Source organism: Panthera tigris, chromosome C1 (genome assembly GCF_018350195.1).
Source record: "Panthera tigris isolate Pti1 chromosome C1, P.tigris_Pti1_mat1.1, whole genome shotgun sequence".
In the NCBI taxonomy this organism is placed as follows: Eukaryota; Metazoa; Chordata; class Mammalia; order Carnivora; family Felidae; genus Panthera; species Panthera tigris.
In genome coordinates this window covers 149,847,159-149,872,688 of record NC_056667.1, presented here as the reverse complement: position 1 = coordinate 149,872,688, position 25,530 = coordinate 149,847,159, and the positions used below count along the sequence as shown (strand labels likewise).

At 36.6% G+C, this 25,530-nt stretch overlaps 1 protein-coding gene across 2 annotated transcripts in view; it reads right to left on the bottom strand.

Annotated features, from left to right (window-relative positions):
• SLC4A10 (solute carrier family 4 member 10) overlaps positions 1-25,530 on the bottom strand; it is a 188,251-nt gene that overhangs the window by 63,785 nt on the left and 98,936 nt on the right. For both annotated transcript variants that reach the window (XM_042997242.1, XM_042997241.1), the window contains exons 9-13: positions 23,640-23,786; positions 15,214-15,314; positions 11,977-12,151; positions 11,294-11,427; positions 10,655-10,900 (exon numbers count right to left, since the gene is read on the bottom strand). In XM_042997242.1, the coding sequence (XP_042853176.1) occupies positions 10,655-10,900; positions 11,294-11,427; positions 11,977-12,151; positions 15,214-15,314; positions 23,640-23,786 (803 nt within the window). The remainder of the gene's footprint in view (positions 1-10,654; positions 10,901-11,293; positions 11,428-11,976; positions 12,152-15,213; positions 15,315-23,639; positions 23,787-25,530) is intronic.

Below are 25,530 nucleotides of genomic sequence, written 5' to 3'. Positions count from 1 at the left end.
AAGAGCATAATCCCAGCAGCTTCATAGAGAACAGTCTATGAGAGACCAAGTGTAAAATCAGGAGCACTAGTTGGAGGACAACTGTAATAATTTACACAAGAGATTATGGAGGTAGAGAAAGTGGTAAAGGGTGTTCAGATTCTATACAAAGCCATTTGATTTGCTGAGAAATCTAGGTGTGTGAGAAGGAGAGTCAAGAATAAAGCACTTTTTTTTTTTTTTTTTTTTAGTCTACACAGTTGAAAGGACGGGGATGCCATTGGCAGGAGGAGAGACTTGAGAGAGCTTCCTCTAACAACTCCTAACACAAATAGGACTAAACTATAAGCATCTACCCAGTATGTTAGTTTGCTAGAGCTGCCGTACGAAAATACCACAGACTGGGGGGCTTAAACATCAGAAAGTTATTCTCTCACAGTTCTGGAGGCTGGGAGTCCAAGATCCAATGCCAGCAGGGTTGGTTTCCTCTGAGGCCTCTCTCTTTGTGCAGATGGCTGCCCTCTTGCTGTGTCTTCGCAGGATCTTTTTGCTGTGTAAGTACATCCCAGTGTCTCCATGTGTCCAAATTTTTCTCTTATAAGGACACCAGTCAAATTTCATTAGGACTCACCCATATGACCTCACTTAACCTAAATCACTTTAAAAAATTTTTTTTAATGTTTATTCATTTTTGAGAGACAGAGACAGAATGCAAGCCGGGGTGGGGGTGGGGGGTGCTGGTGACAGAGAAAGAGAGGGTGACAGAATGTGAAGCAGGCTCCAGGCTCTGAGCTGTCAGCCCCGAGCCCGAGGCGGGGCTCAAACCCACAAACCGTGAGATCATGACCTGAGCAGAAGTTGGATCCTTAAGTGCCGAGCCACCTAGGCACCCCGTACATCACTTCTTTTTAAAAGCCCTGTCTCCAAATGTAGCCACATTCTGAGTTCCTGGCTTCCACATACAAATTTTGAGGAAACACAATTCAGCCCATAACATCCAGTAATATGATTTCAGAGTGAGTAGGACCATCTTCCTTATCCTCCAACAACTTGATTTTAGAATTAAAAAAAATTATGTGTTGGGTGCTTTATTCTTTTAGATATCAACACTTTAAAAACTTAGAATAAATAAAACTGGACTCCTACAAATCATCTTTAGAGCAAGTTCTAACAGACCAGGTACCTATGTAATGAAGACATGAGCAACATTGGAGTAAATGGAAGCAACAGAACTGGCCTGGACACAACCTCACAGAGACTAGCAATGAGTGTTCACTACACAACATAGTTTGCTACCCTTCACATACTATGCAAACAGGCTTGCCAAGAGATTGTTTATAAAGATAGGTTTTGGGGTGGTATACCGTTCTGCCTGCTACTGAGAACTGTAACCATAGAATGTTTTTACGAAGTGAATGCCTTCCTTTCCAGAGTTGTATATACATACTTCTTCACTTGACGTTTTCCCATTTGTTAAAAAATAAATGTGAAGTGCATAAGCTGAACACCTTATATCATCAAGGAATTCATTTATAAAAAAATAGGCTAAGCTAACTGAATTTGGTTAGTTTTATAAATATCTAGTAAGGAATAGTGTTCAGAGCAATTAGCATATTAATTTCAATAGTTAAAGGGAAGTGTTTCTTCCTCCCAAACAAGTTATTAGCAATGTCTCTAAGCATTCATTCAGCGTGACTAATACTATAAAGAACATAGCAGTTACACTTAAAATATCCAGCAAAAGTGACATGAATGAATAAATAACGTAGCAACCTTTTACATGAACAAGAATAATTTTCCATCCCAAAAGGAATGGCAGATACCCTGAGTAAAATTATCAAATCACATACAAAGTGCCAACACTGGCATTATACTCATCTCATAAAGAATTCATGGCAATGTGCCCAGCAGGTGAAATATTCCATAAGCAGGATACTGGTACTGTTTTAGCCTGTCATCAGGTACCAAAAATGGCTGGACAGTGAATCAGTTAGGAATTAAGCCTCATGTGCCATCTCCAGGAGTTGAGGCTATATGATTCACTTGACAGATTTAACTTTTAAAAAGACTTTATTTTTAGAGTATTAGGTTCACAGCAATATTGAGCAGAAGATATGTATACCATATACCCCCTACCTGAATGCATTTATCACTTCCCCCGTTATCAACCATAGTGGAACATTTGCTGTAATTGATTAACCAAATTAACATACCATTATGATTGAAAGTCCACAGTTCACGTTAGGATTCACTCTTGGTGTTAGACATTCCATGGGATTGGAGACATTTACAATAAGATGTATCCACCATTATGGTATCATACAGAGTAGTTTTACTGTCCTAAAAATCCTGTTTTATTAATGTTAAGTTTTACAAGTTCTTTGTAGGTTTTAGATAACAGTTCTTTACTAGACATGTCTTTTGCAAATATATTCTCCCAGTCTGTGGCTTGTCTTTTCAATCTCTTGACATTATCTTTCGCCAAGCAGAAAATTTTAATTTTAATAAGGTCCATCTTTAATTTTTTCTTTCATGAATCATACTTTTGGTGTTGTATGTGAAGAGTCATAGCTTTAGTCATAGCTAAACCCAAGGCCATCTAGATTTTCTCCTACATTATATTCTACGATTTTTATAATTTTGCATTTTACATTTAGGGATATGATCCATTTTGAGTTAATTTTTGTGAAGAGTATACAGTCTGTGTCTAGATTCATCTTTTTTTTTTTTTTTTTGCATGTGGATTTTTAGCTGTTCCAGCACCATTAGTTGAAAGACTAGCTTTGCTCCATTGTATTTGTTTTTGCTTCTTTGTCAAAGATTAGTTGACTATATTTATGGGGGTATATTTCTGGGCTCTCTATTCTGTTCCATTGGTCTATTTGTCCATTCTTTTGTCAATACCTCACAACTGTCTGGATTACTTAGCTTTATAGTAAGTGTTGAAGTCAGGTAGTGCCATATCCTCCAACTTTGTTCCCCTTCATTACTGTGTTGGCTATTCTGAGTCTTTTGCCTTTCCATATAAACTCTAGAATCAGTTTGTTGATGTCCATAGAATAACTTTCTGGGGTTCTACTTGGGATTGTGTTGCATCTATAGATCAAATTGGGAAGAAATGACACCTTGACAATATTGAGTTTTCCTGTCAATGATCATGTACTATCTCTCCATTTATTTAGTTTTTCTTTTATTTGTTTCATCAGAGTTTTGTTGTTTTCCTCATATAAATGTTGTACAAATTGTGTTAGATTTATATCTAACTATTTTTTTTGGAGTGCTAATGTAAATGGTATTGTGTTTTTAATTTTAAATTCCATTTGTTCCTTGCTAGTATATAGGAAAGTGATTGACTTTTGTACATCAACCTTGTGTTCTGAAGCCTTGCTATAATCACTTATTGCCTCTAGGAGTGTTTTGTCGATTCTTCCAGATTTTCTATATAAACAATCATGTCATTTATAAACAAAGACAGCTTTCTTTCTTTCTTTTCAATCTGTATACCTTTCATTTTCTTGTCTTGTCTTATTACTTTTGCCAGAACTTCCAGTATGATGTTGAAAAGGAGTGGTGAGAGGGACATTCTTAACATATTCCTGATCTCAGGGGGAAAACTTCCTAGTTTCTCACCATGAAGTATGTTACCTTAAGGTTTTTCTGTATTATTTATCATGTTGAAGAAGTTCCCCTCTATTCCTAATTTACTGAGAGTTTTATCATGAATGGGTGTTGGATTTTGTCAAATGCTTTTAGTGCTTTTATTGATACGATCATGTAATTTATCATCTTTAGCCTATTGATGGAATGCCTTGTATTAATTGATTTTGGAATGTTGAACCAGCCTTGCATACTTGAAATAAATCCCACTTGGTTGTGGTGTGTAATTTTTTAAACATTGTTGGAGTTGATTTGCTAGTATTTTATTGAGGATTTTTGCATATTTGATCATAAGAGCTATTGGTCTGTAGTTTCCTTTTCTTATATCTTTGTCTGGTGTTGATATTAGGGTAAGCTAGCCTTATAGAATGAGTTAGGGAATATTCTCATGGTTTCTATCCTCTGAAAGAGATTGTAGAAAGTTGGTATAATAGTTTCTTTAAATGTTTGGTAGAATTCAATGAGCCTGGTGCTTTCTTTTTTGGAAGGTTATTAATTATTGATTCAATTTCCTTAATAGATACAGGCCTATTTAGATTATCTATTTCTTGTGTGAGTTTTGGCAGATTTTCTCTTTCAAGGAATTGGTCCATTTTATGTAGATTATCAAATTTGTGGGCATACAGATGTTCATAGTATTACTTTATATTCTTTTTAGTTCCCATGGCATCTTCAGTGATGTCCCTGTTTTCATTTCTGATATTAGCAATTTGTATACTCTTTTTTTTTTTCTTAGTTACCCTGATGAGAGGCTTATCAATTTTATTGATCTTTTCAAAGAACAAGACTTTGGTCCTCTGATTTTTTTTCTCTGTTGATTTCCCTTTTTTAAAAAAATTTTTAATGTTTATTTTATTTTTTTAATATGAAATTTATTGTCAAATTGGTTTCCTTACAACACCCAGTGTGATTTCCCATTTTTAATTTCATTGCTTTCTGCTTTTTTATTATTTCTTTTCTTCTGCTAATTTTTAAATTAATTTGCTTTTCTTTTTCTAGTTTTCTAAGGTTGAAGCTTAATTTCTTTTTTAACCTATGCATTCAATGCTATAAATCTCCATCTAAGCACTGCTTTTATTGCATCCCACAAATTTTTATAAGCTGTTTTCATTTTAATTTAGTTCAAAATGATTACTTTTAATCTTACCAGTACAGTTCCTTACACTGATTAACAAGTCAGTACTTTCACCAATGAAAATCTATTTCCGATATTCAGCAAAGCCTTAGTGTTGACTGAAATGTGACTCACAGGCTTGTGATAACCTTTTCTGGTATTTAGCCTCTCTGCTTTAATGTTAGCTGACTACTCCTGGAGTTTGGACTCCTGACTGAAATACCAGCTACCTATGGCTATAAGTTAACCTACATACACATATTACCACAGTGTCTGTGCTGAGATATTTTAATATAAATTGAAACATCATTATATTCCACTTTAAATATTTCAGAATATACCCTTAAATCTAGGTCAGTTCAGGAAGTGAAGAGAAATGAGGTCAGTACTTCAAAGACTGTAAACCTGAGAATGGTCATCATATCTCAACAAAGTGAAATGATGAATTGTGGCCATGCAATGCATCTTAGAGAAGAAACCACCAATTTTTGCTTATCACTCTCCCTCTAATCTTGGATGCTTATGTAAATTTCTGCCCTTTCATAGTTATTTAACAACAAAGCATGAAAGATAATTCTATATAATGTCTGTAAATCTATAGTTACAGAGAAGGAAAATAGTAGCTAAAGGTGCATCTGAGAAGTAACATTATTGCAAGACAGTTAAGAAAGGTTTACTCATATCTACCAACCCCCTTGGCCTCTAGAGGTAGAAAGACGAAGAGATTCTAATCTTGTACACATAGGCTCATAATCCATTAGGAACAATGAGGATAAAACAGGCAAATAATAAAGTTATATTGGATATTATTGCTAGTGGAGATAAGACTTTATCATTGAAATAAGAATTTAATTCAGAGCAAAAGGGAAAGCAAAGATATCAAGGGTTTGGATTAAAAATCAAGAATGAGATGGGTTGCCAGAAGTGTATTTATTGAATAATCATTTATTGAGTGCCTACTATTATATTTATTAGATTCTAAAATGGCAGATAATCTACTTGCTTAATGTGAGTTGTAAGGGGCATTTCCAGAAATGTAAAAATATGAACATGCTCATTTTATGCACGTGCCAAGCACTTTGCTAGGACAATGGGCTCAAAGGGGTGTCTAATAGTCATGGACGTAGCATTACAGAGATTAACCTGGTGGAGCTACACGTACATTACACAAATAAATACATAGAATATAATTACAAATTTATTTTGCAAGAAATCTGGATAAATTTTTCAAGTGTATATGTAGTAAAAATCTGATTTAAAAAGTTGAAACACAGGGGTTTCTCTAAATCTGAGTTTTATTCTTTATTTTTTGATGAGTGAGTACTATAAGGTCATTGAGCTATGAGAACTACCCTTTCATCTTCTTTTCCCCTGAATCTCAGAGCAACTTTTGAATCTCTGCTATAGTTTGCAATCCTGCCTCTCATTCTTCCAGATGACTTCTACACCATATTGGCACCCTGTCTAAATCTTCAGTCAGAACTAGTTTTATGGATCCAGATTTGTACATATTTAAGTACATTAAGACTCTCGTAACATCTCAAGTTTATTCAAAACTTCCTGTTGAAATTTTTAAGAGTCAGGTTAAAGATACTGTAAAAGAGTACACTTGTCTTTACTTGCCAAACAAGCTTGGCCAGGTGACATCAATTATTTTACAACACATTCAGTTAATCAATATGTATTAAGTATCACTTACTATAGTTACAGTATTATGCTGAGACTGGAGGGATACAATTATTACATGTTTTCTATCTTAAAAGAGGCTCAACTCTAGTTGAGGAGATGAGAAAAATAATACCCTTCTATGAGTATAAGGTCGGTCAATAAATAACATTTATCCAGAACAGCCCTGGGTTATGTGGAGGGCTGAGAGTTGGATAAAAACAACAAAGATAGGAAAAAACAAAAAACGAAACAAAACCAAACAAACAAACAAAAAAAAAAAACCTTTCAAGAACCTAATAGTAAAATCAGTCCTCCAAATGGCTTGGTAATTGTTGATATTATTTAACTCTAGTCTGCTAGTATATTGAAAACTAAAGTAACAGACCCTGGTCTCTGCTTTGACCCAACCAACCGCAAAGAATTCATATCACCCCAATCTTTCTTTAGCTAGCCATCTTTGAAAGCTTTAGATTATTACTATATGTTGAAGGAATATTTCATCTTACATAGCAGAATGCTTTATTCTATTTTTGCTGTTTCTTAAAATCAAAGCAACCTAGAAAAAGTTATTCCCACAAACTCATTACTTATTGCTAACTTGACATATTCAGCTTGATCATCTGGTATAATGTATATATTCTTGAAACTAAATTGATTATCTTGACACTTGCTCTTGGCACAATGAAAAGAAACTTATAGCTTCAAATACAAGGTCTACATATTACCACATTATAAGGTTAGGATGCCAAAGGAACTAGGAAAGTCTTTAAAAAATCAAAGACATTTTGTTATTTCATTGGTAAAATTATGGGTTTAGGAAAATCTGAATACAGGAGGCCCAAGTATAAAGAATATCTGAAACGCACACCCTAAATATGATGCCTTTTTTCAATATCTTACACCTAAACCAACTATGTGAAAGCACGGGCATATTAATTTTGCAAAGATTGCAATCTCAGATATGCTGCATCCTAGATATGACATTTTTTGAAGAATTTTTCTTATAAAAACTGTGAAAGCATGAGGCCGGCAAACATCAGGAGAAAATTTTAGGTGACCATGAGCATGATGACACTTACAGACTGATTAGTGTGAAAAGGTCATGGTGGCAAGAACAAGAAAACCACAAGTATCATATAGAGCTCACGAAACAGAAAATGCTTTGGGCACAAGCATGATATTACACTGTGCATTAGCCATTATTGTTAGCAATACTTTTCTTTACCTTTTTTAAATGCACATGACCGAAAGTACACTAATAAATATATTCATCATACACATGGCGAAATATTTGTTTTGCTTCTCCAAGACCAGGTAATAGCAATACCTGATCAGATTCATGCACACACTGTGAGTGGTACTGAGAGCCAGGGAATCATGGCGTGAACATCAAAGTGAAGATGGTTCAGTAAAGATGTCTGGTCGGCACATTTCCCAGGGAGACTACCAGTCTCCAACCATTTCACCTCACCACCCAGCAGGATGAACCCATCTTTCCATCTCTGCTGCCTTCCTTATTACGGCCGAGAAGGGCACATGGGCAATGGAAAACAGTGATTAGCACACATTTCTGCTCAGCCTTCACATAATTAGGTTTTAGATGTGTACACTGTCATAAAGCATCACTTGAACCTAAACTCATGGGGATCCTTTTTTAGAAAAGCGGAGATGGAAACATTAAGAAAGTCAGGACCCATGCAACTCTCCTCCTGATTGCCATGAAAAGCAGGAATCATGGGCAAACAAAGCTATTTTTGCTTTCAAATTATCCTCTGAGCATTTGTCTTACTGAACCCCACAATTTGTCTTGATCTCATCACTTTTGGGGAGGTTGAAATCCCATGTTTACCCACTCCCTTACCATAATCTCTAATCTCTCTCTTTCCTCTGCCTCTCTGTCTTCATTTTCAAACACACATAGCTCTTTTCTGTCACAAATTACCATTCTCAGGATCTCGCTGCCCTCTCCAGCAGGCACTGTTTTTCACTTTCTTTGACCAAATCGGCCTCTGCATACTTTCTCCCTTTCTTTACCGCCTACTCTCATCTTCATTTTTTGCAAACTAGCTTGTAGTCCTGCCCCCTCCCCACCCAGTGCTGTTTCTTACGTTAACAATGATCTCTCTCCCTCATCCTGTTTGATCTCTACACCACTGTCCTCTAAAGACTTCTTGACCCAGCTTTGTCTCATGCCTTTTACAACCTGACACCATCCATGTTTGTTTGTTTTTTGTTTCTTTTTCTGATTCTTCTTACTTTTTACCTATTGCTTGCATGCTCCCATTCTTCTATCTTCAAGCTATGACCATTATCCAGGGCACAGTCTTTGCTTCTCTGATCTTTTCCCTTTTTACACCTGGAGATTTTCAATGGTATTCCTCAGTCTGAGGTACTTTGATGCTGCCACTGAAGGTTCAGGAACAAATGGAAGGGTGGGTGGACAGCTGGCGCCTCCCCACCACTGCACATGGAATAGTTCTGCTTTTACCTGTTTTACTTGGGCTATATTTTGTCTTTAGGAGAGCTTATTTGTATTCATCAGTGTGCTGATGTAATTTGAAAATTACATCAAAACCATAAAACCTGGATCCAGCTTCTTGTTTTACCACTATCTATTTGACTTTCAACAAATATTTCAAAGCATCCTTGCATTTCTTACGTCCAGACCTGCACCATTCCTTCCATCTGGACTACTCTCCTGCCCCCTTCCTCAGCACCTTCCTAACTCCTACTGGTATTTTGGTCTTCTTCTTCGTCGTCTTCTTTTTTTTTTTTTTTTTTTTTTTTTTTTTTTTTTTTTTTTTTTTCTAAGTAGGCTCCACATCCAGCATGGATCCCAATGTGGGGCTTAAGCTCATGACTCTGAGATCCAGACTTGAGCTGAGATCAAGAGTTGGACCCTTAACTGACTGAGCCACCCAGGTTCAGGTCTTCTGATGTTCTGGTCTTCTATGTTACTTCCTCCAAGAAGTCTTCCATGAACCCCAAATCTGGGTTGGGTATTCTTCTAATGTGGTACCATTGCATTCTGCACCAATCTCTTAACACAGTACTTCTTTCATTGTGTTGCCTGTTTGTCTGTATCCCCTATTAAACTGGAAGTTCACTGAGGACAGGATGTATTATTCATGTCTATAGCATAGCACTTGGCATGTAATAAGTGTGAAAATCCAGGCAGAGATAATTATACATCCCTAGTACCTAGCATAGTGCCTGGCATGTAATAGGTTTGAAGATTCAAACAGAGAACATACATCCCAGCAAGGAGATCCAAATTGGGTGACACTGTTCTCTAAAGAGAAACAAAAGGGCACGTATCCATGTTATCCTTCATTCTGATCAAGCTATTCTTCCCATTTGCCTGCTTCCTGAGTGTCCCTGACACCTCCTTCATCTGCTTCTGGATCCTGTTCACAACAACCTTGCTATTTGCTTTTATTGGGAAAGTTACTTTACATTTCCACTCTAATTTTTCTTATCTGAGACAGAGGTAGAAAGACCAGGAAAACTTTGAAGTACTAAAAATCATTCTATTTTGAACACTGTATCATTACATCATTCTTAACAAAATCAGAACATGATACTATTTTGGCCTAATTTCAACAATTCTGATGTATGTCAATGGTAAATAAAGATAATAAATCTTCAAAGGATTTGGGGCCATATCTAAGCAGTTTATAAGAAGACCATTGGTGATTCATGGAGAGGTTAAAACGGCCTTGTAAAGAACATATCGGTTCAAATATTTGCCGTACAAAAATGTACATACAAATGCAACAAAAAAAAATCCTAAAATTAAATCAAAGAAAGGAATAATGTAATGTTTGTGTACTCCACAAACACAGTAGTAGAGAAATTCCAAACTGCTGGCATACTAAAACTGGAAAGTACAATAGGTACAGTCCCATCTTTAATCCTGAACTGTTAACATCACCTTCAACTGGCAAAGCCTGAGCACCTCCACCATTAATATTGTGCATTCTAAAAAGCAAAATCACATTTCAATTCGGTGAGTTTTACTTTTGTTTGTATAATGAGAACTCAAGTATCAGATGAGTAGCTGATGAGGTGGCTTTTAAAATCCTATTCCCCCCTGAGAGTCTGATCAGGGATTTAGATCCTGAATCAATGTAAGACACTTGATCTGCAATGGAAGTTCATCCTATTTTTTTTTTTTAAACAATAGCAATTTGTAAAAAGACAAGCCCCATGGCCACTAGGGGAAACGTTACTTACGAGTATTGGGTCAGCAGTTCCAAATCATTATGCATGTTGATTGGATATGCTTCACTGAGTTCAAACAACTTCTCTAGGGCCTCATAGATGAAGATGATGCAAATAAGAGAGGCGAAAGCTTCTTCAGTGAACCGGGTGATGTAGCAGACGAGGGAGCTTGCATCGGTCGCCACAAGTATGATACAAAGGGTTGCCGTCCAAAGTCCAATACTAGCTCTTAAAGACAGGTACGACAGCCCATATTCTCTAGGAGGAGGAAAGAACAGTGGAAATAAGGTCATTTAACAGCTCGCCACCATTTTAAATAGATGGGAATAAGTCTAATTCAGGAAGTGAAAGCAAATAACCTTCACATCCCATGATTTTCTAAACTCAAAACGTTTGTCGAAAGGGGACATCTAAGAGGACAAAACTAAAAGAGGTTTCTCGTGCTTAGAACAGAATATCATTTTTTATAAATTTTACATAGCAAATCGCACACACATTTTACTTTTCCTTTATTTCCATGGAGAGACAAAAATGGCAAACTGAATCAAATCCATTACGTCCACCTCTCCCAGCAGACCCCAGACATGATGTTGGGAGAAGTATAAATACGGTGGAGAAAGGGAGGAAGGGCCAAAAGTATTTAACACTCACTTGCAAAATTTAAACAAAATCTTTTCAAACACCAAAACTGGTCCTGTACTGCCCAATATGGTAAGAGGCTGTCCACCAAAGAGCGAATAGGCTATCCCAGTCATAGATGCTCCAAAGAGAGATTCGATTGCACTCTGTGTAGAGATATAAATAATTCCATTACCTAAGCTACACAGGCAACCATTATACCTAGGAAGTACATGTTTAAAATACATGAGGATACTCTTTTTCATTTGCTATGAAAAACCTAGTGACCTTGGGCAGGATGTGGAGTAAGGGAATAAGAAAAGGGACAAGCAGTCAGGAGAATATGAATGGTACTGAATGGGGATGTGTTCTCTTCACATTCCTCATCTTGCTTTTCTTTAGACTATTAAAAGTTTACATGTATTCGCGGTCAGTGTCAGGACAGAAGCGTGGGCTGTGTAAGTGGGAAATGGATTCCTCATGTCCATCTCTCTCTCCTTGTGAGAATGGGAGCCAAAGCCAGGCAAGGACTGGGGTTGGGGCGGGGTCAGGGATGAGAGCAGAACCTTGTGTAAGACTAAGAATTAACAGTTCTGAGACATTCCACTTCCAGATTACCAGTTATAAAGGAATCCAAAACTAAATGTTGACTTATCTAACTATCATTCCTAAAAACTGATTAGGTTTTAAAATTCCAGGGAAAGCATAATACATACTATACGACCTTCCGTTGCTTCTCCCAGCAGTCCTCCAAACGTGATGACTGGAGACATACACGCGCAGTAGAGAAATAGAAAAGATGCTAAGCACTGCAGGCTGAAAGCATCTCTGAAGTCACTCCAGAAGTATGGAGCTTTTCTTTTGATATCTAAAATAAGTCCCCCAAAAATCCTAAGATGGGGGGAGGAGGGAAACACAAGAGTGAAATCCAAATATAAAAACACACACCCACAAAGCAAAATCCTCATTTCCTTTTTGCCAGGTCACAGTATACGTTTTCCATCAGCGGAGATGAGACCCATTTTAACCTGCTACATTGTATTAGCATGATCTACAGAGATGGCTTTGTACCACTGTGTCTCTTCAATCCCTGACTAAATATTATGCCAGTAACCAGAAAACCCCGTGTTCTCTCAAACAAGGTGCAGAGCTGTCCTTCAATCAAAATTCAAATAATGAGATTTAAGGATCACTCTAATCTCCGTGCCATTTCTATATCAATCTACCCCTTCTAAACTCAGGCCTACTACCCTCAGTCGTTGGCAGTATTTTCTAATTGTTTACATTTCATTTAGCATAGCAGAAAGTGAAGTTTGGGAGGATAAGTTGGCTTTTGCGTTCTGCAACGGTGAACATTACCCTAGAGAGAAGAAGTAGTGTTTAACCATGGCTCCAGTTACCTACTTTCTCTGCCAAAATATTCCTCACCACGTATTGTTTCAAGCAGGCATCTAAATGGCCTTATGGATGACAGTAATACCTAGTAAAGACAGATAGATTCCATAGTTGTTTTCATTTTTAGGAAATTAAGAAGGGGACCTTATAATAACCAACCCAGACAAATGTAATTTTGATCCATTATTGTCTAAACATATCCCAACATCTATCATTCACAAGACAATAATGGCCTTACTTAGTATAAATTCACTTATTCTAAATATATCCAAAAACCACACCAAAACACTTGAAAGAGGATTTGGGGGGTGGGGGGGAGAAGAATAGGAGTAAATTGTGAAATGCTCCCTAAAATGTGAGGTCTAAAATATTTTTAATCTACTAGGAATGAGAATATTAATGAACAGGTATTCTCATTCTTTGAATATTTAATAATAATATATGGATTTAACACTTGGCTACTGAAAGCTCTTTGTGCTCCATGGAATAAAGATGTCATATTAAAATGAATAAGACTATGATTAAGTTCCTACACGAAGGTTAAAAAAAACCATTATGTTCCAATCTACTGCCAGTATGCTAGATATATTTGGATTATGCAAAAATATTAAATTTTTATTTATTTTCTAGGTAGAAATGTTCACAGACAATCTAAGAACTGCCTCAAAAATTATTGTTCTCTTGAGACGCTAATTCTAGTTTGCCTTGAAAAAAGTGTATCTTCAGAATAACTGAAAATTTTGACTCTTGTAATCACCCTGATCTGACTGACATAGACACAATAGTAACCTGTTAGTAACTATCTCACTATTACATAAGTGAGAGACTCCTTATGTTTTCCTGGTGATTGCTTCCATCAGAGGGATGTGGACTAGGAGAAAGTGAGAAGGATGAAATTGCAATTGAAAAACAGGACATTTAAACTCAAAGAAGCTTACAGAGAACCCATGAAACTCATACACACAAAGATCATCTTAGAGTCCCCTGCGTGCGTTTGATAAACATGTGCATATTTTTTTATTTGGGGAGGATTATTTCTGAGTGATTTGTTAACTTATCAAAGTCACAATTCAAAATAGATTTAATCCAGTATTTATTTATTCATTTATCATTTACATCCCACCTAATCCCCAAAATATTTTGAGGTGGTTACGAACTATTACTTAGTAGTTAATATTTGTAGGTTTGATAGCACTTTCTGTTAGACCACTGTTTTCTAATTAATTACTTATTAGGGCATAAAATAGTGTCAATAGCTATGATATTACTGTGTAATAAACGTGCTTTTAGCAGCAAAAATCTAAATCCGGAAGTGGGAGGTCATTGCAGAGAACAGTGCAAGAGCAGCCCAGATGTACACCAGCAACTCTCGGAGAGCAGATGAGTAATGGATACTTCAAGTCATGTCAGCAACAGAATCTGTGGAAGAACTCTGGAGAAGCGAAGATACCGGATATTGGTGACCTGGGAGGATTTAGGAAGCAGTAAGGAAAAGTGAACTTCGAAAAAAATCTAAGCTATGTGGCATGTTACACCTGAGAGAGAGAGAGAGAGAGAGAGAGAGAGAGAGAAACCACCCAAAATAAAAAGACAGCATTTGAAAATATGAAAGCAAACAGAAGGAGTAACCATGCTTCCAGTAAAGGGAGAAGGAAAAAATTGTTTGAATCATCTCAAATTATGTATGGAGGCTGAGGAAGACATTAAAGGACCTTTCCTCAGAGACAAAACATAGATAAAGGGAAAGAACAGAGGAGAATTAAAATGCATAGAGTTGTCAGAAACTCGAAAGTCAGCTTAAAGGACACAGTGAAAGCAGTCCAGGAAATGGCCTTGAGAGGAAGGGGGTACCAATCCTGCAAAGCCTTTGCCCTTGCCTTCAATTATAATGGAGGCTGTGTGCACATATTCCCTGAAGACAGACCCTCCCAAGGTTTTCTGATTTTCTGCTCACACATTGCTTGGAGAGAGACAAGCTGTCAAAAAACGATAAAGAACCATTTTGAGAAATAAATTGAAGCTTTCATCTCTTCAAAGATGTGTGATTAGAAAAAATAAATCATATGGCTCTTTCAAATTACAACCATAAAAATAAAAAATACTATTATATACATCCTACTTGCATGTAATGAGATAGGTTCTATAAGACTGAGTTCTTGGTATTTATTTTTATTTCCATCTGAACTTGAAGCTTTCAACAGGCCCTTTTAGAAGGGGCCACTGACAGTTTTCTTATTCATTCTACGAATCTGTGAACACATTTTATGCACAGCAAAATGAAAGACTAGGTAAGATAAAATGGAATGATGTATTCACTGTGCTGGTTTAATAGTAACAAAAATGATTAGTAAATACTGGGAAATCAAATTTATTGGCATTACATAGGTGTTCACGGAATAGATACTCAAATAAATAAATAAATACATACATATGCAAATAGGTATTTATTAACAGGTATTCAAAGTATAAAAAAATTACATCTCTAAACAGCAATTCCTGACACAAAGGACAGTATATCATTTGGTCTTTGAAGTCCCATACAAGTACATTTCACTGACCTTCCAGTTCGCTGGAGTTCAGGTCCACTGTGTCCTCCGTGGGGCTCTGCTTCCCCATGAGCAGCTGTTCCATTTGGTACAGCAGGAATCTTCCTCTTCTCCTGCAGGAAGTTTTTTGTTTTTGTTTTTTAATTTCAGGTGCTAGTTGTAAATAACAAAAACAATTTTTTTCCCTTGAGGCAATATGCAGAGTGGCCAAGAACCCAGGCTCTGTTACTTATTTGCTACATGAACTCTAATTAAAGTTATCTAATCTCCTAATGCTCCAGTTCCCTCCTCCATTCACGAGTGGTAGTAACAATACCTATCAGCGTGGTTGAGAAAATTAAATGAAGTGATGGACAGTTACTCAGTCTTTCAATTAATCTTTATTGGTGCCTTGTGTGCCATTCATTGTTATGGATGTTAGAAATGCAAAGGTGAGTGAGAAAAGGCATTCTATTAGTGGAGACAAGCAAGTCTCTAATGTCAGGTAGACATTCAGCTATGAAGACAATGAAGGAAAGGAAGGGGATGAAGAGAGACCAGGGTTGGCTAGGTTGGAATGAGGAGGCACTAGTTACGGTGGTGTTGTAGGCCTGGCATAGTTCAACTGTTCAATCAACTTAAACTATTATCGCTAGCTGTTTTTAAGGGTGGTTCCCTGTTATTCTGGCAGATATCTTCCTACCTAAGGAATGATTTACAACATGGTTCTTTCTGACTCACGGAGATCCCAGACTCTTACAAATGGAAACTTCCATTCAGTCATTGACAAATTAACTGAGGCTTATGAAAGTGCTGTCTTATCACAAGCCTGTTCCACCCACTTTTGTTGGTGACACAGATTTTTAAAAATCATAAAATCCTCCCTATTGGTTATCCTAGAGGATGCCAATGTGTTCAAAAGGGCTGAAAAGTATCATAAAAATTTTTTAAGTGGTGCAGTTAAAATATTTACTTCACTGCCATTCCAAAATAGTCTAAGCATGTGAATTAGCAAATGATCTTATGTATAATGGGACGTTTAGGTAAAGTGGCACAGGTTCAAAACATGAGAAAAATAGGTTTTGAAATGCACAAAATAGAGAAAAGTTCATTGCTTGATATTTTTACAACTTCCCAGGTATATGAATAGGTACAATGAACAAAAATTCAAAGATAAAAGAGAGGATGTCTGTCAGCTGATGGAGGAACTGCCTTTACACATAAATAGCTATTATATACAGTAAAGGGCTTTAACGGTGGCCTCGGTACCCTAAATACCCAACAGTCACCCAGGGAAATGCTTCTTAGCTTCCATAAATCTCAGAAAGCAAGTGATATTATTTGGTCTCCTGGGTAATTATCCCTTACTGGCTATGTCTCATTGTCTTACAATGGAAAAAGCTATACATTGATAAGGCAAATGATAAACCATGAAATATATTAGCCATTCTAAAGTACCTGTTTCATCAAGGAGTGTTCATCTTATAGTAAGGGGGAAAGGTGTGTGAAAAGAGATGTATGAACAGTACCGATGAATATTCTGAGGAAAATACAGGAAATATTTTTTGTTCAGAAACACAGGTATTTTGTTTTTTTAAAACAAATTAAAGAGTGTATATATATTTGACTACTCAACTTATGCAATCTACTAATTCAACCAACCAATACTTATTGAAAGCCTATTTGTGTCAGGTACTCAACCCCACCACTAAGACACCAGCGGACAAATCAGGCCTGTGGAACTCACCTTCTAATGGGGAACCCAAACAATAAACAAATAAACACATAAGTAAATTAATTCTACAGTGTGTTAGATTAAAACCTATGTAAAAATGAAAATTTAGAGCAGAGTTAAGAGGGGGATCTGAGGTATGGGGTGGGTGGGTAGGGAGGAAGGAGTGGCAATTATAAACAGAGCGGTCAGGTAGGATCAGTGAGAAAGTGTCATTTGAGAAAAGTCTAAGGGAGCTGAGAGAATAAGCCATGAGAATAACTGGGGGATATCCAGACAGAAAGAACAGCAAGTGAGACAGTGTCAAGGCAGGGGTATGGCTGTAGGGTTTGAAGAACAAAGAACAAAGAAGCCGACATTGTTGGAAAAGAGTTCACAAGGAAGAAAGTCATAGGAGTTTACTTTGAAGAAATAAAGGGAAGCCAGATTGTATAGATTTAGTAGACCACTGTACGTATTTGGCTTTTATTCTCAGTGAATTGAGAAAATGTTATAGGGTTTTGAGGAAAGGAGTAGCATGGTCTCACTTGGAGTCACTCTGGCTGCTGTGCTGATAACAGATGTTGGGGGCCAACGACAGAAACAAGGAGAGTGATTAAAAAAAAACTATTTCAATAATCTAGGAGGAAAAAAAATGACGGTAGCTTGAACTAGGATGGCAGCAGTAGCAACAATGAGAAATGGTGTAATTCTGGATAAATATTAAAGGAAAATCCAAGAGTATTTCCTGGAAGAATGGAAATCTAAGAATAAATTTAAAAAATGAGTGTTTCTGGCTTGACCAACTATAAGTATGGAGTTAAGACCTACCAATAGAGGCAGGTGCAAATGCAACAGACTTTGAGAAAAGATCGGAGTTTCTTGTATACTTCAGGAAGTATTATATTGCCTTTTCTAATATAAATGCAAAGATGAATACAGATATAGAAAGGAGACAATCTACAATTCAGTTCAAACTTTGGATATGTCAGGTTTTAGATATCTGTAAGACATCCAAGGGGAGACATTGGCATGTGGATAAATAACTCTCAAGGTCAAGGTAAACAGTAAATTTGGGAAAGGATTTAAAGCTACAACAATGGATGATATTACCAAGAGAATGAGTGTAGGTAGAAAAGAAAAGATGAGCAAAGACTGAGCCCTGTATCATCTCAACATAAAGAAATCAGGGGAAAAAAGAAGAAACCAGCATAGGAGACTGAGGAGTGACCAGTGAGCTAAGAGAAAAACCAAGAGTGTGGTGTCTTGGGAACCAAGCAAAGAGAGTACAGGGAAAGGGGAGTCATCAACTCTGTCAAATGCTGTTGACTGGCAGGCAAATAGAATGCAGACTAAGAACTAACTATGGGATTGAACAGTGTAGAGATCCTCGGTGACCTTCATGTATGTAGTTTTAGTGAAGTGATGGGGTAAAAGTCTTATTGGAGAAGAGGAATTGGAGGCACGTAGTTCAGAGAACCCTTGTGCCATTTGGTTGCAGAGGGGAAAATAAGGAATGGATGAGTAGCTGATGGTGATAGCAGTATTGAGAGGTTTTTTTTTTAAAGATTTGCAAATTAGTAAGGTTTTATGCTAACAATAATGACATAATAGAGAACAAAAGAATTGATGATATAGGAAAGAAAGAGAATTGGTGTAATGTCTTTGAGTAGGTGTGAACAGATGGGGTCTAATGCAAAGGTAGAATGCTGACTTTGGATAATTCAATAATAATATATAGGAAAGCAGAGTATGTGGGAGTAGATGCCTGCAGGCAGGTAGATGTGGTGGTGGAAGTCTATGGAAGTTCCCTTTAAGTTATTTCACACATTTCTCAGAGAAGTAGGAAGCAAATCTGAAAGTGAGGGTCAGAAGGATGTGCTGAAGATGTGAGGAGAGAAAACAGGTGTGAAATAGTCATCTAGAGAAACTTATTGGACCAGGGGAGATAGGATGATGAACCGGCAACATTAAGGGCCCACTTGAGGTATGTGGTCATGAACTAACGAGATTAGTCCGTGTAGCTGTTTTCCTTCAGCTACATCCAACTGCATCAATGCAGGTACAGATTAAAGAGTTGGATTCACACAGGGTTGTGGTTTTAACAAGCAAGTAATTGGCGTGAGAGAAAAGCAAAGAAGTTTATGGTATACACAAGGGAGTGATTATAAGGACCCACACAAAGTTCTAATTTTCAGGGTTATCCCTTGAAGTGGACAAATTCTTCTTCTCTTAACTGAGAGAAAAAAGTATTAAAAATTCTATGACTTATACATTTCAAAAGAACATAAAAACCACGGAAATTATCCCATGGAGGAAAACAATATTTAAATAGTATGAAGTCAGAGTGCTTAATATCTTTTAATTTATCTTGCTCTGTCAGAGTGCTTAATATCTTTTAATTTATCTTGCTCCATTTAGTGAAAGAAAACATAGCTCATAGTATCTATTATTCAATTACAACATACATTTAAAAAATACTAATGTTGTAAAGAAGCATAGCAGACCCCAAGTGCCTTGATTCTTAATTCGATGTTCTTTCTACTATTGCCTCTTAATATTCTGAGTCCAGTAATTAATCCTGATTTTAAAGAGTCTCATAAAAACAATTTTAAAAATACAGAGCTCCCAGTCCTCCACTTGCCTCAAAAATATCATTTCTCAAAGGCAAGGTGTTTTCAAAAATGCTTGACTTCAGTCTTAATGTTCAAAAAACTAAATGGTATTAACAAGTGACTTTTCAAGACTCACTCATTTTCAAATGTATTATTATTTTCACAGAATTTTTCCCAAATAAAATCGATTAAAGAGTTTCTTTCTTACCACTTCAGGAAGCATTATACTGTCTTTTTCTAATATCGTAAGTGCAAAGATGTTTACAAGTACAAAAAATAAGTCAATCTATAACCCCAAAAATTACACTTTCAGCAACTTCTTTTATTTTAGTAGATCAACTGAAACAATGTGGCTGCAGGTACAGAATCACAAAATTGTAATTGTTGAGAAAAGGAAATCAAATAATCTTTAATAATTATGAAACGACTTCAGAAATAAGACATCAGTGTGTATTTCTTAAATCGATAGTGAGATTGAGATTTTTTTCCCACCTCTGGCTAACCAGGAGAACATTCTATGTCCGGGTCTTAGTCAACTAGAGCTGTAAGGTCAGGCAAGTTGGACTCCACAGGGACAAAAGCCCTAGGGAAGGCTGAGTACATGACATCTGTGGGGGCTGCAGGGGGCATATTCAGTAGGAACAGACGTGGCAATATGAGTGGCCTTAACAAACATTTGGCTACAAATCTCAACAAAGTCAGGCCTGTAATTTAAAAATGACCCCAAATAATAGCAAAATAATAGTCTTTATTTTTACCTCTCTGGATTATATAATAAGTGAAATGCACACTGGAGTTTTAATTTTTACAATTTTTATATCATACATCCACACAAAGGTAACATGAACATAAGAATTCTAATTTAAAAATTCTGGGGTGCCTGGGTGGCTCAGTCAGTTAAGCATCTGACTTCGGCTCAGGTCATGATCTCGCAGTTTGTGAGTTCAAGCCCCACATTGGGCTCTGTGCTGACAGCTCAGAGCCTGGAGCCTGCTTCAGATTCTGTGTGTGTGTGTGTGTGTGTGTGTGTGTGTGTGTGTGTGTGTCTGCCCCTCCCCCACTTGCACTCTGTCTCTCTCTCTCTAAGATAAATAAACATTAAAAAAAAAAAGTTAAAAAATAATTCTTCCCAATCAGAAATAAGATTAGCAGTAAGGGGGAATTTTCTATCTGATATGATTAAGCCATGCCTTTAAATTTCCTTTTTTTTTTTGTAATGCTTTCATTGCTTTATTTTTAAAAATACTGATCCACCTGGAACTTGTAAATGTTCCAATTTAATGCAAGACAACATTAAATAAATCTTGACATTAAGTAAAGAGTACATACTTATCAAAAAGAATATTTTTTTTACTTTTTTTTAAGTTTTTAATCACCTGGTGCCCATCTTCACAAGGGCCCTCCTTAATCCCCATCAACTATTTCAGCCATTCTTCCACCCACCACCCCTCTGGTAACCATCAGGTTGTTCTCTATAGTTAAGAGTCTGTTTCTTTGTCTGTCTCACTTTCTTTTTTTTTTCTTTGCTCATTTGTTTTGTTTCTTAAATTTCACATGAGTGAAATCATATGGTATTTGTCTTTCTCTGACTGACATATTTTGCTTAGCATTATACTTTCTAGCTTGTTCCATGCTGTTGCAAATGGCAAGATTTCGTTCTTTTCTATGGCTGAGTAATAGACCATTTTATATTCACCTCTTCTTTATCCATTCGTCTATCGATGGATACTCGGGCTGCCTCCATAATTTGACTATTGTAAATAATGCTACTATAAACATAGAAGTGCATGTATCCCTTTGAATTAGTGTTTTTGTATTCTCTGGGTAAATAGCTAGTGGAGTGACTACTGGATCATAGAATAGCTCTATGTTTAACTTTTCAAGGAACCTCGATACTGTTTTCCACAGTGCCGCACCAGTAAGCATTCCCACCAACAATGCAAGAGGTTCATTTTTCTCTACATCCTTGCCAACATCTGCTGTCTCTTGTTTTTAATTTTAGCTATTCTGACAGGTATGAGGTGATACCTCATCATAGTTTGACTGGCATTTTCCCGATGATGAGTGATATTAAAAATCTTTTCATATGCCTATTGGCCATCAGAATGTCTTCTTTGGAGAAATGTCTGTTCCTGCCTTCTGCCCATTTTTAATTGGATTATTTGTTTTGGGATATTGAGTTTTATAAGTTATTTATATAATTTTGATACTGACCCTTTATCAGATATCAAAAAGAACTTTAAAGCATTAAAGAGCTTTGAAATGCCATTAAAGTTTAATTTCTAGAAATACAGCAGAATAAACATTCCTACTTAATAGACTTCATAAAGTCTGAACTGTGAAATGTTCAGTGTGGCAAGGTGGATTGAATAGGCAGAAAACAAGATCATATGACTTTGTTTTTCAACAGGGTGATAAATGATGTCACCTAGGAAAAATATAAATTATTGAAAACCTTACTGTATACATTTTTATCTAGTTTCCACTTGGTACATTATAAAATGGCAAGAACAAGCAGTAAGAAAATCTAGACACACAGCAAAATTCGATCTTTAATTCTTCGATCAGGTTTCCCACACCAAGCTCCATACACAAAAGGAGGAGAGAGGAGGAAAATGCCAATGACCCCAGAGAAGCCATGGTGATGGGAGTGTTGTGTCTGGGCTGGAGGCTTAATTTTCTTTCCTTTTTTTAAAAAAAAAAAAAAGTCTATTTATTTTGAGAGAGAGAGAGAAAGAGTGGGCTAAGGGCAGAGAGAGAGGGAGAGAATCCCAAGCAATCTCTGCACTGTCAGCACAGAGCCCAATGCAGGGCTTGATCTAAGGAACTGTGAGATCATGACCTGAGATGAAATCAAGAGTCAGATGGTTAACCGACTGAGCCACCCAGGCAGCCCAGGCTGAATTTTCTTAATATTCACCAATTTCAAAGTAATATATCAAAATATGGAAAGACAGCAATGGGCTTTTCTCAGACCATATTTTACATGTTTATTAAAATTTTAATTTTCCTCCAGTATAATATGTTTTAAGGTGGGTTTAAAATCTTTCCAGGCATATGGGACCATTTGATTTGGTAGCATATCATCAATATATCAAATTTCTCAGTGAAGTGTGTTGGATAGCACTAAGACTCTGTAACTTCATATCCCTACCTTCTTAGGTGCTATATAGGTTCTGGTACCAATTCCAATGTGTTCCCCATTGAACCAGGGGGTTCTCCACACCAACAAGCAATGCTACAGATACTAGCTGGGTATCCTACAATCCAGCTCAACTCTGACACTATTTAATGGGACACAGCATCAGATTCCATTATTAAGGGTTTACACCTGCAAGATTGCCCCCGTCTCACCCCAAGTTGCCACCTGAGCTTCTGACTGAGTGGCTATAAATCAAAGATTCCCATGACCCTCTCCTCAGGTTCAATTAATTTGCTAGAGCAGCTCACAGAACTCAGGGAAACATTTTGCATACAGATCACTGGCTTATGATGAAAGGATATAACTCAGGAACACAGCCAGGTAGAAAAGATGCACAGGGCAAGGTATGGAGAAAGGGTGAGGAGCTTCCTTGCCCTCTCCAGACATGCTTCTCTCCCCAGTCTCCACATGTTCACCAACCTGGAAGCTCTCTGTTCCCTGTCCTTTTGGGGTTTCATGGAGGCTTCATTACATAGGCATGATTGATTAAAACATTGGCAACTGGTGACTGAATGCAATCTCCAGCCCCTTCCACTTCCTGGAGGTGGGAGGGTGGGACTGAAAGTTCTAACCCTCTAATCACACAGTTGGCTCCAGTGGCCAGCAGCCCATCCTGTGGTGAGTTCCAAAAGTCACCTCATTAACATCTTGCTCCTCACTTAGGAAATTTGAAGGGGTTTAGGAGCTCCATGCCACAAAAGGGAATGAACACCAAATATATATATATATATATATATATATATATATATATATATATATATATATATGTATGTTATTAAAAATATGTTATATTAAAAATGTTATTAAAAATCACAATAACACACAATTTAAATCATTTTGAATCTTTTCAATGAGTTATACTTTTTTAGCACATGTATTTAAAAGACAAAAAAATGACGGGATTTTTAAGAGTATTTTCAAATATACATACCTGGGAAGGAACATTTTTGGGAGGCTCTATACGAATGCTTGGATCCCATTCTCCAGGAGGAAGAACAGTAACCTGATCTAGAAATTCATCGATTCCTGATACCAAGTCATTGCGATCTTTAGCTTTGTAAGCAACATCATGAAATACCTACAGGAGGAAAAGATAAAAATAATAAATAAAGATAAAAAGTAATCATAAAATCTTAATGTGTTCAGTGTTTTCATTTCCCAGTTATCTTACATGTGATTATAACAATTTGAAGAACTAGGCAGCTCTAACTAAAAAAAGTTTTTAAACTATTATAATTTATTCTACGAATGCACACAGATATAGATTTTTCTTAGAGCGCTAGAATGAATGTTGAAATTTCTGAAACAAAAGTAAGAAAAAGAGAAAGGAGTACGAAAGGAATCTCATTCAGTTAGAATTAAGGATTCAAGCTTGGCAAAGGTTATTTTTGTGTGGCAAAATCAAACTTTCAGAAAGAAGCCCTTGCTTAAAAACAGAGATAAGATTTATAGAATATATTGAAAATTTTAGCAATACTTATACCCTGAAACATATAAACTAATTTAAAAGGTTATTTTGTTTTAATTTTTAAATAATAATAAAGTTATAAATGAGTGTTTTCTGAATATATATCACATCATCTATACAGTATAACAAGCATATTTCCATTCAAAATGAGTTACATTTACACACACGCACACGCGCACGCTGTGGTAGTCATTTATGCTATTGACAGACATCACAGTTCTTCTCAACATAGGGTAAGATGTCATTCCTTGCCTTCTTTGATAGTGGGATTAGGTGTACCCCATTTAGGTGCACATATGTCAATTTCAAATGGAAGTTATGACAATCTGCATGTAATTTAACGCATTGTCTTTTGTCTGCCGTAGTGACTGAGAAAAAGCAGGGTGAGGGGGAGCTTCTATGGGCCTGGGTACCTGAGCGACGATAATCTGCAGAACCCCTCTGCTAACTTAGGACAGACACAGGCCATGATAGAAATAAATGCTCACTGTTTTAAACCACTGAGATTGTAGGTGGTTATTCCTGCAGCATAACACAGAGACAAATGGTATATTTAACATAACAAATGAAGAAAGTAAAAATAAAGATACATGGGATAACTTAGTCTATATTAAACATAATATGAATATTTCTGATACTTTTTGTATTTCATATAATATGAAATGGAGCAGACATTTGAGGCTTGGGGTTACTAAATTATTCTTATGCTGAGTTACATATTACACTGACCACCTTTTCTAAAATTTCCAGGGAAATTGTGCTTTCAAATATTCTACTTTTAGAACATTTGTTTTAGTTTCTGGTTTGATACTCAATCTAAACTGCTGAAGAAGAGATTATGATTGTTTTCAAAGGCTTTTGCTTTACTTTCCAACCAAGAACTTTTCACAGATGATCATTGGCATGATAAACATATAGTCTTGGTTTAGGATAATTTGAAGACACCAAAAACATATTAATGGTTTAGTTGTATTTTGGGAAAGATATTTTTTCTAAATATTGACAACACTGATTTCCTACCATAAGCCACTGAGTTTATAGCTCAGAATATCTCTCCTCTTCTACAGAGTTTTATATGATCATGAGACCCAATCTAAACATTTAAGAGTTGCAAATGTTCTTAATCCCAACAAGAGTTTAACTACTTTACTGTTTCCCTGCTAGTAGCAACTCTCTTGAAATCTTTCTTGATTTGACCTCTTAATTAAAAAAATTGTTTCGGGGTGCCTGGGTGGCTCAATCGGTTGGGCCTCCGACCAGCTCAGGTCGTGATCTCACGGTTTGTGGGTTCAAGCCCCGCATTGGGCTCTGTACTGACAGCTTGGAGCCTGGAGCCTGCTTTGGATTCTGTGTC